Source organism: Narcine bancroftii, chromosome 3, assembly GCF_036971445.1.
Source record: "Narcine bancroftii isolate sNarBan1 chromosome 3, sNarBan1.hap1, whole genome shotgun sequence".
NCBI lineage: Eukaryota > Metazoa > Chordata > Chondrichthyes > Torpediniformes > Narcinidae > Narcine > Narcine bancroftii.
The window spans coordinates 209,555,232-209,573,399 of NC_091471.1; the positions used below are offsets into that span (position 1 = coordinate 209,555,232).

The 18,168-nt window shown below is 39.0% G+C and overlaps 1 protein-coding gene across 18 annotated transcripts in view; it reads left to right on the plus strand.

Moving 5' to 3' along the window:
- The window catches only part of arfip1 (ADP-ribosylation factor interacting protein 1 (arfaptin 1)), a 453,640-nt gene that overhangs the window by 412,267 nt on the left and 23,205 nt on the right, over positions 1-18,168 (plus strand). For all 18 annotated transcript variants that reach the window (XM_069926464.1, XM_069926465.1, XM_069926466.1 and 15 more), the window contains 2 exons: positions 1,441-1,553; positions 8,708-8,929. In XM_069926464.1, the coding sequence (XP_069782565.1) occupies positions 1,441-1,553; positions 8,708-8,929 (335 nt within the window). The remainder of the gene's footprint in view (positions 1-1,440; positions 1,554-8,707; positions 8,930-18,168) is intronic.

Below are 18,168 nucleotides of genomic sequence, written 5' to 3' on the forward strand. Positions count from 1 at the left end.
GTACGTTCCTATGATATTCACTGACTGCCCTCACTTCTCACCACCACACCAGTCTCTCTCCAAGTTCATGCTGGGCCATCTTCTATGGCAGTGGTTCCCAATCTTTTACTTTCCACTCACATACCACTTTAAGTATTCCCTATGCCATAAGGGTTCTGTGATTAGTAAGGGATTTCTTAAGGTGGTATGTGAGTGGGAAGGGAAGGTTGAGAATCACTGCTGAAATATTTTGCTTGAGAAAAATTGTCATTGGCCCATTTCCTTTGGAGTTATGAAACCGTGTACATAACGAATCAATTTGGAATGATTAAAACAGAGGTTTTCAAACTTTCTTTCTACCCACATACCACCTTAAGCAATCCCTTATTAATCACAGAACACTTATGGCATAGGGAATACTTAAAGTGGTATGTGAGTGGAAAGTAAAAGGTTGGGAACCACTGTTCTATGGTGACAGGAGGCTTCCGATATCTTGGTGCTGAAACTTTCACTTCTATTTAAGGTGATGTAGTCATCCAGTTACAAATGCAATGATTGATCATGAACTATTGCTGAGTCGCTCCTCAAATACTATCAACATGAACAATTCTTTAAGAGCATGATGCCTTTGGGATAAAACCTCATTACTTTTAATGTCTCTTGGGGGGCCAGGTGCTCATGTGCAATCTTCCATCTTGCTTGGCTGTCAACAGCTGCTCCATTTTTGAGTGGAATTTTCAACTGTTTCACTTCAGTCTGCTTAACTCATTGTTCAATCATGTAGGTAGAATTATGCCAAGTATGATGCTTTTCTTAATGTTCTTGAACTTGAGTTTCCTGAAAATTGGGTCATTATAATGTCTTAAGATTGTGTTCTGCTATAGTTTGTACTCAGTCACCACAGTTTACAAATAACCATGTCATCAGCCCTTCATTCTCCATGTGTATATTTCAACGATCACTGAATCTTGATTTCTTGAGTAATGCTTAAAAGGTCTCAAGATTAAATTTGACATTGATCTTACTAAGTATTAATTTATTCAGGCCTTTGTCCCAATGGAGTAAAAGGATGTGTGGTTTAAAAATGTACTGACTTGTTCGTAGTTTCAGGCAAATTTTCCACCTTTAAGGCTTGAGACGAATGTTGTGTATTATGGACAGGAGTCCAGCAACAGCTTTGATTGCAGTATATTGTAAATCTAAAATAGGCAATTGGGATGATGAATTAAATCATATTTAAGTTTCTAAATTAAACTCCAGTTGGTTGCAAAATATGATGCAGGTGCATTGTTGCCATGTATCAATATTTTCTGCCTGTTTTTGCTTTGTCATTTGACAGTCTTAGGTTCTCTTATTTAATCATGTTTTATTTGGACATGTCCTTTAATGTTAATTCTGCCTCAAGCTTTTGTTTAATTTATTAACATTTTAACTGCATGTGCTTATTTGAAAAAAAAACAGGTGGTTTGAAAAACACTCAAAGTGGTCCAGTTGTCATCACAGACGAAATATCCAAAAACATTGCTTTGGAAAAGCTTGAACAGATGAAAAAATGGAGCATAAGTACATACAAGGTATGTGCCATTGAATTGTTTTCCATATTTTATCAGCTGGAATACATTGTGCAATTGTTTAATTAAAGTTAGAAAATGACTCCAGGGTTTTAACAATACAAGGTGTTGGCTATGTGGTTGACATGGCCAATTAGAAACATTTTACTGTTTAGACACCCAGAACCTTGTGGAAAGTGTGCTGACCAACTGCATCACGGTCTGGTGCGGGGACACTAATACCCCTGAGCATAAAGCCCTGCAAAAGGTAGTGGACACAGCACAGATCATCACAGGCAAAACCCATTCCACCATCAAGAACATCTACAGGGAACACAGCAATCATCAAGGATCTATACCATCTAAGCACATGCTCTGCTCCTGCTTGCGCCACAAGACTCACACCACCAGGTTCAGGAACAGCTGCTATCCTTCCACCAGCAGATTACTCAACAACAAACTCAATCAGAGACTCGTTTAAGGACTCTTTTTTTTGCACTTTATTGATTTTTTTTTTCTCTCTGCATTGTAGTTTGTTTATACTTGATTTGTTTACATTTTTTCTTTTGCAATATCAATAAGTGGTAATTCTGCCTGGCCCACAGGAAAAAGAATTTTAGGGTTGTATGTGATGTCATTTATGTACTCTGACAATAAATCTGAAAATCTTGACTTTTTTGGTTCCTTTAATTGAAACTACAGCTGCCTACAAACTCTCATCACCTACACCCCCTCCGCATTTCATTCATTTTTTGTTTTATGCATTCTTGGTTTACCTGCCAATGAAAGCATGTCAGTGATCTATTCCTAATTGCTGTTATTATATTTTGACCAAAAAAATCATTTTCTCTGTAAAATTAAGCCACACCTGTCAGATACTGCTGCATCTAGAAAGCGAGTTCTATCACCTCTCTTGTATTCACAAATAGCTATCTGATTGTTGATCCACCTGTTTCCTTGAATTTATCATTTCTCATTTGTGGACATTTCCAGAAAAGAAGAAAATGGACAATGCAATAGAGCAAGAGTATAAATCATCAAATGATAAAATGTTCATTGCCAAAAGTGTTTGGTCATTGGCAATTGGAAAACCATTGCTAGCACTTGCTGTGGAAAATTTGATCAACTGAATTCTTGGTTAAGCTCCAATCAATTTCCCTTCTTGTTAGAACACAAGCAAGAGTGGGCCCTTCAGTCACTCATGTCAACACCACCATTGATTAAGATGATGACTGTATTTTGTTTTACAATTTTTCTACAATAATCCCCATACCCCTTGGTTCCCTTGCTATCCAAAAACCTACCAATCTCTATGGTGAATACAGGCAGTCCCCAGGTTAAAAATGTCAGATTTACGAACAACTCGTATTTACGAACAAACAAACCAGCCAGAAGTAGAATGCTTCAACTTCCAGTTCTAGTGTGGTTGAGACAGCATTGCCTGCTGGGAGTCCAATGTCCCCACTCCTGCCAGGAGCCCAACTTGTTTTAAGAAGTTGTACTGTATTTAGAAGTGTTTCTTAAGTGATTTACATGCATAGAAAGGTAAAATATATACTAAATGTGATGGAATAAATAATTGGGAATGTTTTTGGGTGATAAATTGGTAAAATTAGTGTAGGTTACATACACACACTTTAAAAACAGATCTTCTTTGAAATATTGAAGAATTCATATTCAGTGACTTTACAGAAACTATGGAGAATGCTATGCACATTTTGCAAATAGGTGCTAATTGAAATGATGTCATGGAATGAAGAGACTTTTGTCTTGGAAGAGCCAGGTTGTCTGTGTTGGACCTTTTTGCAAGGTTTTTGAACTCTCTGCAAAGTGCTCACTCAGAGGTCATTGAGAGGTTTGTTTACCTAAAACAACAGATGGACTAGAAGACTGGCTCCAATTGTTTGCTGGAGAAGGAGGGAGTTTTGCAAGTGAGAGAGAGAAGGGCATGCTGTGGGCAGTTTGGAGTCTGAGATAGAGAGAGACACTGCTGAAACAAGCCAGGAGAAGCTTGTTGGAACTGAAACAGAAGCTCCAGAATGGCGGATGGCTGGAAGTGCTATCTGTTTGATATTTCTCTTGGAATAAGGGGAACAGAAAGGAACTCTATGGTAGCCTGAAAGAAAGAGGTTAGCATCTGGAGAACCCTGATGGGGCAAGTTTCATCAGCAAGAAAATGAGGTAACTAAAGGTGGTACCTCAGTTGTGGAAATCCTGGAACAACACATCTCTCTGCAAACCTATAAGAACCTTCCTGAGCGGTAAACATTTACCTTTCAAACACCAAAGCCTGGTGAACTTCATAGATGTTAAATTCTGTGCACAGAACTTGGAAGAATGAGAAGTGAGATTGAACTGTGAACCAAAGAACTTTTCTTAAATTTACACACATATTACATACTCGTGCGCTTAGAATTAGAAGAGGGTTAAGTTGGGGGTTAGTTAAGTTAATAGAAATAAGTTAAAGTTTGATTCTCTTTTCATGTTTAAAGAATTAAAAACAACTTTTGTTTAAGTAACCATTTGTCGTGGTGAATATCTATTGCTGCTGGGTTTTGGGGTCCTTTGGGATCGTAACATGAAATAAACATTTGACTAACTGACACTAAATAAGGACTGAAAGTAACTGTTCTGATACAAATTCAGATCTAGGTAACGGAACTCATTTTTAAACCAGGGACTGCCTGTACATTTAACCTCCACTGCCCTCTTGGATAGATAACATCAAAGAATCACCAGCATTATGGGTGAAAGCAGTTCCTCCCATCTGATTGGCTAGATTTTGATTATTTTGCTTCTAAAAATCCTGTTGTACACACTGCAGTTGAGGGAAACTTCATCCCTGCCTCTAGCCTGGTCTAGCGCTAAAAGATTTTGACACATCAATATGATTCTTTCTCGTTCTTCAAAATTCTGCAAAGTTTTAAATTGGTGGGTTGAATTATAAGAAGAGGCTTGAAAGGCTGAGACTTCCTGGATTATTAGCAGACTGAGAGGATACGTTATTAAGTGCTGTGTTTTCTGTGTGCACTGTGGTCTGGAGAAACACTGTTTTGTCTGATTGTACATATACTGTCAGATGATAAACTTGTAGAGATTTATTAAATCAAGAGGAGCATAGATAAAGTAAATGGACATGGTTTTTTTCAGAGGGCATAGATTTAAGTAGAGGTGAAAGATTTCAAAGAGGAGCGAGACCCACCTTTTTCCACACAGGGTATATATGGAACAAGCTGTCATAGGAAGTGGCAGAGGCAGGTATCATTGTAGCATGTCTTCTTTGGCTTGGCTTCGCGGACGAAGATTTATGGAGGGGGTAAAAAAGTCCACGTCAGCTGCAGGCTCGTTTGTGGCTGACCAGTCCGATGCGGGACAGGCAGACACGATTGCAGCGGTTGCAAGGGAAAATTGGTTGGTTGGGGTTGGGTGTTGGGTTTTTCCTCCTTTGCCTTTTTTCAGTGAGGTGGGCTCTGCGGTCTTCTTCAAAGGAGGCTGCTGCCCGCCAAACTGTGAGGCGCCAAGATGCACGGTTTGAGGCGTTATCAGCCCACTGGCGGTGGTCAATGTGGCAGGCACCAAGAGATTTCTTTAGGCAGTCCTTGTACCTTTTCTTTGGTGCACCTCTGTCACGGTGGCCAGTGGAGAGCTCGCCATATAATACGATCTTGGGAAGGCGATGGTCCTCCATTCTGGAGACGTGACCCATCCAGCGCAGCTGGATCTTCAGCAGCGTGGACTCGATGCTGTCGACCTCTGCCATCTCGAGTACCTCGACGTTAGGGGTGTGAGCGCTCCAATGGATGTTGAGGATGGAGCGGAGACAACGCTGGTGGAAGCGTTCTAGGAGCCGTAGGTGGTGCCGGTAGAGGACCCATGATTCGGAGCCGAACAGGAGTGTGGGTATGACAACGGCTCTGTATACGCTTATCTTTGTGAGGTTTTTCAGTTGGTTGTTTTTCCAGACTCTTTTGTGTAGTCTTCCAAAGGCGCTATTTGCCTTGGCGAGTCTGTTGTCTATCTCATTGTCGATCCTTGCATCTGATGAAATGGTGCAGCCGAGATAGGTAAACTGGTTGACCGTTTTGAGCTTTGTGTGCCCGATGGAGATGTGGGGGGGCTGGTAGTCATGGTGGGGAGCTGGCTGATGGAGGACCTCAGTTTTCTTCAGGCTGACTTCCAGGCCAAACATTTTGGCAGTTTCCGCAAAGCAGGACGTCAAGCGCTGAAGAGCTGGCTCTGAATGGGCAACTAAAGCGGCATCATCTGCAAAGAGTAGTTCACGGACAAGTTTCTCTTGTGTCTTGGTGTGAGCTTGCAGGCGCCTTAGATTGAAGAGACTGCCATCCGTGCGGTACCGGATGTAAACAGCGTCTTCATTGTTGGGGTCTTTCATGGCTTGGTTCAGCATCATGCTGAAGAAGATTGAAAAGAGGGTTGGTGCGAGAACACAGCCTTGCTTCACGCCATTGTTAATGGAGAAGCATGTAAAAGACATTTAAATAGGTACTTAGAAAAAGTTGAGTGGGATATGGACTGAATGCAGGCAGATGAGACAAGCTAAGGTAAACAACTTGATCAGCAAGGACAAGTTGGACTGTAAACTCTAGTTCTATTCCAGCTTAGAATTAGTATTTCTGATTTGGTTTTCTTTCCATTGCTGATGTCTTCAATTGTGAACTTTTGCACTTTCAAGAATTATGCTTCATTGTCATTCTGCAAATTTTAGAAGAAAATATGTCTGTTGTTGTAACAAGTATGAACACAATGGCTCCGCCCAGTCTGTTTGAAGTCTCCTTGAAGCCTTCATGTGGCTTGGAGATCAGATCGTAAAATCAAGGAGACTCAGTAGCAATTATGTTCTGATAAAAGTCCTGACAACAGCATTTTGGTATTCATTAATGCTTTGCTGTTTTCCTTCAAAATGACCCTCAACTCTTCATTAAGGTAAATGTCAGGGAGCAAGGTCTATCTAATCAGAAATCTCATATGTACCCATCATTATGGAGTGATGCAATGTGAGTATGATTTGACAGCCTGCAGAGATAAAGATTTTGGCAATTCAGATACCACTTATCCTAATGTTGACTTTAATTAAATCACTGAAATTTGTGTCACACCTTTCTTCTGACTTCAATAAAGCCTGTATTCAAGTGGCAGAATGTTCTAAGGAATTAAAAATCAACAGATGCACAAATCATATTAACCAACAAGTTGTAGATTGTGAAGTTTTTATAATTATTTCTACAGAAAAAAAATTAAATTGCAAAATAAAAACTAAGCAGCAAATTTCTGAGTCACACATTAGGGTTAGGGTCTATTGTTCTGAAGGATTCAAAATGTCAGCAAAGCTGAGGTGGGAGAATGGATTGAAAACATGAGACAGTTACAGTCTGTGTTCCTGTCACATACACCTGTCATGTCAGAGGCAGACTGTGAAAACAAACAGGATAGGATTCCTTGCCATTGCTGCTGTGTCAGCAAGATTGTAATAAATTGCCAGGAGTCGTATGCAGTATAATGAGACAAACATGGTGGCGCTGCTGTATCGCCAGCACTGCCGCTGGTGCTGACCCTTTGGGAGCGGGAAGCAGAGTCACAGCATCCCGTCGGGTCCATCTGCCAGTCCAACTGCCATCAACTCCATACAGGCTTTAAGCAGCCTTTAAATGAAGCCAATGTGGTTTTATTTAAAAATACTACAACCACAGGGTCTGCACCCAAAATGGCAGCACCTATGATCTTGAGGGATTACAGACTCTGGGGAAGCAGAGGACTGGCGCAACGAAATGAGGAGACTACCCCATGTTTGAGAAGGAGAAGCTGAGATGACCCCTGGGATGGTGACCACGACAATGGACCAGTCAGGGGGTCTGAGGCTGAAGAACACAAAGGCAGCGGGCTGTTGGTGACTTGAGGTGAGGAACCCATGCAGGCTGTGGACTGCTGGCAACTGCTGTCAAGGGATTCACTCCAGGCTGTGGATTGCTGGATACTGGATCAGAACTGGCTGAAAGGGTACCAGGTATTGGAACCTGGATGTGAGAGGGTGCTGAAGGGTCCTGATCGTGTTGGGGGTGTGGATTTGGAGCTCGGGCTGCTGATAGTTTGGTCTGGACTCTGTGGTTGCAGGAGCACCAGAAGCGAATCCATGGACATATGTTGACTCTGAGGGGACTCCCTTGCTTCTCTTTCTCTGAATGTAATAAGTGCCTCAGGCAATTTCTGCCAAAGGCGAATCTATTTGCCTTATGGCAGATGAAAACAAATTTTTTGGAAATCTGGTATAGAAAAAGTGAAAGACAGAAATGCTAATGTTTCCCCTCACTAGGAATGTTTACAATTTTGCCTGTTAAGGGAAGAAGGGCTATGAAGTTGTGGTGGGACAGTGGAGTTGAGGCAAAAGATCATGTATTACCTTGTTGAATGGCAGAGTAGGCACAAAGGGATGAATGGCCAACCTCTGATTCTATTTCTTATGTTCATTTGTTCTTAAAAATCTTTTTTATTCCCATTCTTTTTAAAATATTTGATTCCTGATCATTTTTTTCCCCCTTTTCTGTTTCTTCTGCCTCATCCAAGTATACAGTATCTTTTAACTTTCAGGCAGTTTTTAAATGAGCTGCACAGAGACCACTGCACCAGTAGAACCACTGCTTCATAGTCCCAGAGTCATGGATTTAATCCTGTCCTCTAGGACCATCTGTGTGGAGTTTGCACGTCCTCCCTTGTGACTGTGCAGGAATCCTCTGTATAGTCCAGTTTACTCCTATATCCAAAATTCCTGTGGGTTGGTCACTATAAATGGAGATGAATGGTCCAATCTGTGGTTGTGGGTAGGAGGAGAGCAAGGAAGCAGTTTGTGGGAATGTGGGGAAAGTAAAATGGGTTAGGACAGGGTTAATGTAAAAGTGGATGCTTGAGATTTGGGTAACTGCAGTCATGAATGCTACACACCTGGGCTATGAACTTTGGTTCTGGAAGGTTTGATTCCACACAAGTGTCTTTATTGATAGAAGTTTTGTATAAGTAATAAAAATAAATTAAATGTATATGCTCATTATGAGCAATTACTTTGAATAATTCCTATTTGTCATTTTTCTCTCATTTACTTGTTTTTACAATGCTACTACTTTCAAAAGTTTGTATTTTCGGGTTTAAAAAAAAAATTTCTGGTGCAGTGCACAAGACAAGTTCTATCTGAAAAGTTGGGACGTGGCTCAAAGACTGTGGACCTTGAACTCGAATCACAGATAGAAGTACTGAGAGACACGAAAAAGAAGTATGAAAATCTCCTGCGACTAGCTCGGCAGATGGCAGCACAATTTTACCTAGTGGTCCAGACTCAGCGACAGCTCGGAGATGTTTTTGGAGAACTTAGTGTGAAATCACCAGAACTCCATGTAAGTCTTCTTAAATAGTTTGACAAACTTGCCCATTTAAAAATAATCCATAAACTGACACTGTGATTGTTATTTCCTCTCAAGCACTGATCGACAATATCGTAAGAATAGTTGCTTTTAGATTTAAGAAACATATGAAATTGGAGCAAGTGTAGGCTCTGCCATTCATTGATCTGAACTCCACGACACTTTACATCCATGTGCGACAATAATCAGCCTTGGATATACAGTATTTGCCAACTCAGCTATTCTGCAAGGTTGTTCTAAAGAGTTACTACACCATAAGATTTTCCTCATTACATCTGCCTCAACTGACAGCCCTTTATTCTGAAACTATGCCTCCATGTTTTCGATTGGTTAAAATAAAAGTTAAGACATTTTCTCAGCTTTTACCCTGTTGATGCCAATCAAACTATTCACGCTTGCATCCCAGTAAATCAGCCATTCAGTGCCAAGGATAGGAATGGGGGTTTGGCCTTTCACACTAGACCACTCCTAACCAGGATACTGAACGCTTTCACACTTGCAAGGGTTTATCTTCAGAGTTTGGTCTATTCATCCTTTAATTGGATGTGCCTGCAATGTTGCTGCCCATTTCACACTTGCCCATCTCAACGCCGGCGTCTGCAGATGCCGGGGATTGTACTAGGGGTGGAGGCTGGCAATCCCCGGCGTGAAATGATGTCATCTGACGCCAGCGTTGAGCAGATTTTGCTTTCACACTTTCCACTTTAAAAGCCGATTGGCATTTGATTCCTGGAATCACTGGCAAGTGTGGAAGGGGCTGTTACCTGTGGTCAAAGGGGTAGGTACGAAAGGGGCGTTTAGTAGAAAGGGATGAGTGGGTTGGGTTTTGGGGCAGAGGGGGCCAGGCAGACAGGAAGGATTTCAATTTTATCCACTTTACTGCTAACTTTTAACCCGACCTCAAATTCACATGGTCTAACTGGGGCAACACTCTCACTTTTCTTGATCTTTCTATGTCTCCATCTCGGGAGACGAGCTCTCTACAGACATTTTCTACAAACCCATCAACTTCCACAGTTACCTCAACTACACCTCTTCACACCTTGTCCCCTGTAAGGATTCTATTCCTTTCTCTGCATACCTATTTCTCTGTCACATCTGCTCGCAAGATGTGGTCTTCCATTCCAGAACAGCCAGGATGACTTCCTTCTCCAAAAAACATTGCTTTCCTTCTACTGCCATAAACTTAGCCTTTACTCGCATCTTCTCTATTTCCCGCACATCTGCCCTGATAATTGTGGGTAGTTTTCCAGAGCTTTGGGTATTTACTATTACTAGCTCATGTATTAAGCATATGAGAGGGCAGGATCACAACTTCCCAATCAACCACGATCATTGTTAGGTTTGAGATCTTGATCTTTAAAATATTTTAAAGCTAAAGGCTATGCTAGTATACTAAAAGCAGAGGTGAATTTCATCAACAAAGACTTTCTTCACTAAGAGATGGTTCTCATGATGCAGAAAGAGATTGTGAACCTTAATTGTGGACTTCTATGACCTGAGACTACTGTTGTACAACATGGGTGGATCAGTGGTTGTACTTTGCTTTATAAAGCTCCTTCTTTTGAATATTTCAGTGAAAAAGTTAACAATTTGCAAACTGAGTTCAACCTAATTGTTGACTTGCTCCTGTGAGAATAACACACAGGAGAAAAAAATCCCCATTTTATTTCCACAAATTATCTTTTGTAAATTTCAGTATATTACATCCCCTTATCCAACATGTTTGATGGATCCTCGGCTTCAATACATTTTCAGAACAATTGTCCTTTTGTTAAACTTGTTGACACTTTTTTTTAAATCTTGTATAGTTTAATGATAGATGTTTGGTGCCTTGGTGTTTTCTTCCTTTCTTCAACAAGGGCATTACATTTGTGGTTTCCTCATCAGTTTCAATCTTTCTAGATTTGAATGACATTTGGAGGATGACAGCCAATACAATATGTGGTCCATCTCTGTAGCTCGTTATTCTAAGACTAGAATATAGACCATATGTACTTCTCAGCATTTAATTCCATTAGTTTGCCCAGTAATCTTTCTCATGTGTGTGTGTATTTATATATATATATATATATATATATATATTCCCTTTTTTCCATTGTCATTCAGATCTTTTAGTGTCTTCTATAAAATTGGAGAAAAAATAATTCACCATCTCTGCTATTTCCTTTTTTCCCCAGTTATTAATTCCACAGTCCTTTAATGGAACCACTGTTTATTTTCGCTCCTTTCTCCCTTTTATATATTCTTCCTGTTTCTATCTGGTTGCATAATACTATTTTTATGTTTTTAATATTCTTTCAGACATCCTTTGCTGCTTTAAAAAATGTACCCAATATACTGGACTTTCACAAATCTTCACAACATTGTACTTACTCCCTTTCTTTTGGTTTGATACCATCCTTAACTTCAGTATTCATGGATGGTTATTCTTTATTTCTCAATGAGATACTGTGTACCCTTATTAAGAATTGTGATATTAAATATTTACCACTGCTTTTCTGCTTTTAGTCTATATTCTCCAGTCCAATTCTGTATTCACATCATTGTTTATATTTGCTTTGTGTTTTTTTATATTTAAGATGCATGCTTCAGACTCGTTTCTCAATTTATGAAATTATACTGTTATAATCACCTGTCCCCAGAGGATCATAAATTAATTGTCTCATTACATGTGACAAAATTTAGACTAGTCTTTCTCTTGAATGGTTCCACAATGTGCTTTGTACCATCCTGAAACCACCTTATGACCTTTTCCTCATCTTACCCATTTGATTTGTCCAATCTAGATGAAGATTAAAGATGTTGTTAACCACTGAAGTAGCTTTTGTAGAAGCCCCCATTTCATAATTTAGTCTCTCCAATGTCATTCCTGTTAGGAGTAGATATGATGGATCCACCACTCCTCCAAGGACTTCTTTATCTTCTTATTTCTTATCTCCACCCAAATTAATTATAGATTTGGTCTTCCAAGCCAAGATCATTTCTCTTTACTACATTAATCTCATCTTTCATTAATGGGGCTACCCCAACGACTTTTCCTTTCTGCCTATCTTCCTGAAAAGTACCTTATGCTGGAATATTCAATTCCCCTGCAGCAATGTTTTGGCAATACATCATATCACACTCACTTCTTTCTATCTGTGGCACCAATTCACCTGTTTGTTATGAATACAGCATTCCTCCTGATACCAAACCTTCAATTTAGCCTTTTTATTTTTTTCTCTCTACTCTGAAGCATAGAATGTTAAGTGTACCTTCTTGTCCACACTGGTTCGTGACTCATACCATCACCCTGCACCATTGCCTTATCTTGTTTTCTTTAATTTTCTAGATGGCTTCTCATCTGAACCCTCCCCCAGCTATTTATTTTAGTCCTGTAAACACTCTGGTTATTCAATTTCTCAAGATACTGGTAATTTATGATCCTCTGGGGACAGGTGATTACATATAAAATGAAGTCTGTCCAAACTCCTTTTTTCAGTGCTGATGTCAGTGACACAGGAATTGAAATCCATTTCTTCTACACCAATCTTTGAACCATATCTTCAGTATTCAATATGGCCCTATTTTAATTTGCACATTGCTCTGATCTTAATTGAGAAGTTATTCATTTTGTGGTTCTGTTGCTTTAATTTGGAATCTAGATGGTCATGCTGCTTCACCATAACTCCCTTTTCCTGAGTCAGTTCAATTCATGGGCATGCATTGGCTGGCATCAATCTCAGCTGAGCACCGCCTCTCCATTGCCCGAAAATGAAGGGAAAAAAGGATGATTTTCTCTGAAGCTAAATTTATGTTCAAATCAATCCTTAGAAGTTATGGTACTGCATATGTTTGTATGGCTCACATAAATAAAGAAATCCAGCCACATGGATAACACCAATTTCCAAAGTCGATTGTTGTCAGTCTATAAAGAATATTTGGTGTCCAGTAGCACGTACATCAACAGAGACCATAAGACATAGGAGCAGAAATAGGGTATTCAGCCCATTGACTGTCTCACCATTTAATCAGGAGCTGATCCATTTTCCCCATTCAGCCCCACTGCCCGGCCTTTTCTCCATAACTTTTGATGCCCTGGCTGATCAAGAACTCATCAATCTCTGCCTTAAAAACACCCAATGACCTGACCTCCACACTGCCTGTGGCAACAAATTCACCACACACACTGGCTGAAGAAATTTCTCTGTTCCAAGCAGACATCCTTCAGTCCTTAATAGCTTATCATATCAAAGATTTCTTGCAGGCTGCAATGTAGGAAAGAAAAAAGCTTTAATTTTTAAGGAATATTTTATGGCATTTATTTGGGTAAATATTAAAATGCCATACATTTAAAGAGAACTATCCTTTTAAGAAAATTTACTATTTCATGGCCAGAGGAGTTGATCAAAAGTAATAATGGCACCATTACAAAGCCAGTTATAGAGCACAACACTGTCAAGTTTTTGCAATTAAAATAGTAATATAAAGTTGAAATATTCAACAATTCACTGATTTCTCCAATGGAACAGCAAGAAATCACTGGTAATTCTGAAGCTGCCCAGCCCATTCCAGTTAGTTTAATGCAAATTTCACATAATTATTTTCTTGCTTTTTATTAAATTGTTTTTTTAAGGACTTTATTTAAAATTTTTATAACATGAATACAATAAAGAATTACATTTAAAGAAAAATAGAAAAAAAAAATTTACAAAGGTATGATTACAATATTACATCAGAAAACTACACAAAATAACCCCCCCATTAATTGTAACACAATATTAATAGTCTAATTTAAAATTAGTCCAACCCTCCCCCCCAAATAAAGAGTGAAGAGTTAATAAAATTGACAATATTATATATGAAAAAAAATACCCACTTACAAAAAAAAGAGATAAAACTTAACCTAAAAAAATTCTAACAACAACAACAAAAAAAATTGTCAATACTAAAATATCACACTTAAACATATATTTAAATCAAACTTAAATGCATATAATTAGCAAACGGAGTCCACTTTAACTTATAAAAATACATCTTATCCTGAATTGAAAAAGATATCCTTTCCATAGTCAAACAAAATTTCATTTCCAAATACCACTTATCTAAAGTTAGTATATTTCTATCTTTCCAAGTAAGTGCTATACATTTCTTAGCCACAACTAAAGCTAAATAAATAAATGAAATCTGATAATCCTCTAAACCTAAATCGATTAATGATTGCATGTTCCCTAATAAAAATATATCGGGATCTAATACAAGATGGATATTATATAAACTGTTAAAAACAGATTGAATACCTTTCCAAAACTGTTGCAATCGATCACAAAGCCAAACAGTATGCAAAAAAGTATTGGCCGTCTGATCACATCGAAAACAAGAATCCAACTTACTAAAACCAAATTTTTAAAATTTCTCCGGCGTTAAATATAGCTGATGAATAAAATTATAATTAATCATCGCTAGTCTAGCATTAATTAATTTCCGAATACTATTCTGACAAATTTCCATCCAAGCTTCTTCAGCTATTTTATGTCCTAAATCTTTTTCCCATTTCAACTTATCTTTATCCCAGTCTTTTTTACTATCAATTTCTTGTAAAATACAATACAAATCAGATATATATCCGTTTTTTGGTATTGAAAGTACATATTCTTCAAAACTAGATTCAGGCAATAAAATCATATGTCGACCACATAACTGTTTTACAAAAGATCTTAATTGATAATATACAAATATAGGATTTGCACTAATACCATATTTCCTTTGTAATTCGTCAAAGGAACAAAAACAACCCTCAGAAAAACAATCAGATAAATTTTTTATTCCCTTCTTTTCCCATTGTTTCAAAGTGGCATTGGAGACCGTAAAAGGAACAAGTTGATTATTATATAATGGCAATCTTCCAGAATATATATTTTTAAGTCCCAATTTTTTAAGTTTACTTGTCCATAAATTCAATAAATGTTTCAATATTGGTACATCATAAGTTCGTAATAAATTTTTATTCTATCGAAACAAAAACTCATGAGGAAATTTTTCTAAAATAACCGCCATTTCTATCTTTACCCAACTAGGTGGGTCGTCCATATTCATTAATGCACTAAGAAATTTGAATTGAGCTGCTTCATAATAATGCTGAAAATTCGGTAATCTTAAACCTCCAAATTGAAAATCCCACTTTTTATTAAATTGTGAGGAAATACTTAAAGAACAAACAAGTCAGAAAAGTAACTAATTCTCTGGGTAAGCAATCGGGTGCTTGTATGATCTCAGGGTTCAGAGGAATAGTTTAACTAGAGTCAGACTCCTAAAAGGGATGTTTAATGAATTTGATAAATATCTGGAGAATATTCAACCAATTTTGCACTTTAACTGTTGACCTTACACTTTTGGACAAACCTTTGCCAAATAACTTCAATTATTCCAATTTATTTAGTGCAGAGGGATGTGATTTCACATGAGAAGACTAGTTTGGTTCCTTGGACAATAAAGAGGTTTCCTATTCACCTCTTTTCTCCTGGAGATTCAGCTATACTTAAAGCTCTGTTTCTGGCAGGGGCTCATTTTTATTGAATTGAAAATAAAGATTGATTTCCCAACTTGTTCAGATGCCTGAATTTGTTTCTGAATTCCCTTCGAGAATGTTTGAACCTGTTCGAGATGGTATGTAATCAGGATACGAAAAGCTTATTCGTCTCATATGGGTCCTTCCTCCTGAACTTTCCTCAAATTCATTGTCCTTCATTGGTCTTCTCCAGTGTCAAACTATTCTTGAGGAAAGCATAGCTGAGGTGTATGCTGCCCCATGTTTTGCTTGGAATGATCTGAGGGACAATACAATTCAAAGACCTTGTTTCATAGGCTGAAACTACCTTGTACTAAATAATCTGTGAGAATTCTTAATTTTCTCTCTTCTTGTCAATGTTAGCTTGCAGCTATCATACAATATTTTTATTCCCTGAAGACTGTGCACCTATTATATCACTCATCCTTTCCACCAACTGTAAAAGGATCCTGTCACAAACCATATATTCACCTACCCCTTTCTGCCTTCTGTAGGGACTGAAACTCCCTAAGCTGCTTATCCCTTACCATCCTCTCCTCCATGACTCCTAGCACTTTCCCCTGTAAATGATGCAACACTTATTCTTGCACTTCCTCCCTCACCATCACGAAGGGACCTAAACAGTCTTTAAGGTGGGGCAAAGATTAATGTACATCTCCTCAATTTCATTGACTGCATTTGTTGCTCCCAGTGTGGCTTCCCATATATTGGTGAGACTGTGCACAGACTAGATAACTGGTTTGCAGAGCACCTGCACCTTGTTTGTTATGGCCATCCCAAGTTTCCAGTTGCATCCTATTCAAACTCCCCTTCCTATCTTCTTGCTAACTTGTCCATCCTTGGCCTTCTCCACTGTCAGTGGGAAGCCAAAAACAAACTAAAAAAAAATAGCATATTCTACATGGGTGGTCTACAACCCAGTGGTATGAACATTGAATTTTCCAATTAACCCTTACTCGTGTATTCCCCTCTCTCTCCTACAGATCTACCTCCTTTTTTTTTTCCATCTCCCATTTCTGTTCTCCTCTCCCTCCTGGTTCCATCTAACCCACACATTTCACCCACTGGATCCTCTTCCCCCATCTGATTTCATCTGCCCTTTCCCCTAGAGGTTCCCAAATCACCTTTACTTATCTGATTCCAGCACTGGTGGCCTTCGTATTTCCACTTTTCACCCTCTCACCATTGCCTTCAGTGTCTACCAACTCCACTGCTCCCCCTCCCAATGGCTCAATCTGCTCATCATCCTTTGCTAGTCCTCAATCCACCTATCACCCACTGGCCCCTGCCTCATCCCTCCCTTTCTCTTTGTTACTGGCTGTCTTCCTCCTCCCCTCTCAGAATTCCTATCCAGAATTTCTTAAATACATCTGTCATTCAGCCAAACTTTAAACTTAATATTCAAGTTGGATTTTGACCAAGTTTTGCTCAAATGTGATAACTAATGCCTTTTGTTGAATACTCTTGCATTCATCATGAGAGTTGATAGGCTTGTACATGCCCTCACTTCAAGAACAGAACGTAAGATAGACTTTCCTGTTCCTCTTACATTACTGCCTTTGATCCAACAACATTGTCATTCTTCTGCATCCACCCAGCCTTTATCAGTCCTCACCGCAAGTGAAATTCATCTCCGCTCCCTTAATTTCTTTCCACATCACCCACCTCCCAACTCACTCACCCCTCCCACCCCAAATTAATTCCATGTTCCTTAGGTATCTTGCTCAATCTATCGTTATCTGACATCAGATGCTGCTGCCTTCCCACAGGCACTTTTTTTCTTCCTGGCCATGTTTTAAAAGCTATCGTCTGTAATTCCTTACACAGAAAGCCCGTCTTCAACTTGGCCATCACTTTTCATTACTACAAAAGCTCCAAGCTCATGACATGCTCAGAAATATGATGGTAGTATTTCCCGTCACACTCTGTTTAAAAGACCTGAAATTTAGTTTTCATCCTGCTCAGAGCAGCAGGAATCTGCCCTTAGTGAATATTTTTAAGACTGTTTTCTTTTCCTGTGCGTTCTCTTTCCTCACTTCTTTGGATAGGATTGGCACAAGAGATAACAGATGCTTGAGTGTGAAGTTAAAAACAAATTGCTGGAGGAAGATGGCAGGTTGAGCAGTATAAAATGAGGAGGAAAGGAATGTTTCCCAACCCCGCCCCCCCCCCCCCCCCCCCTCCCAGCCCTGAGCATATCTGCTGACTTCCTTCAGGAGGGATTTTTTTCCTTCAGATGTGCTTGATCCCATCATCCCATTTCTCTATCTCCTCTGCCTTTTTGGGCTTTTATTCTTCACTGTGATAAACCAACTCAGCCACCACTACTAATGATTTCTCTTGTATTATACCAGTGGTTATCAAACTGCCCCCCAGACTCACATTCCACCTTAAGCAATCCCTATGCCATAGGTGCTCTGTGATTAGTAAGGGATTGCTTAAGGTAGAATGTAAGTGGAAAGGGAAGGTTGAGAACCAATAGTTACAGAAATATTTTGCTTGAGAAAAATTGTCTTTGGCCCATTTCCTTTGGAGTTATGAAACCATGCGCATAACAAGTCAATTAGGTTCAATTAAAACAGTGGTTTTCAAATGTTTTCTTCCCACTCACAATCCCTTACTAATCACAGAGCACCTATGGCATAGGGATTACTTAAGGTGA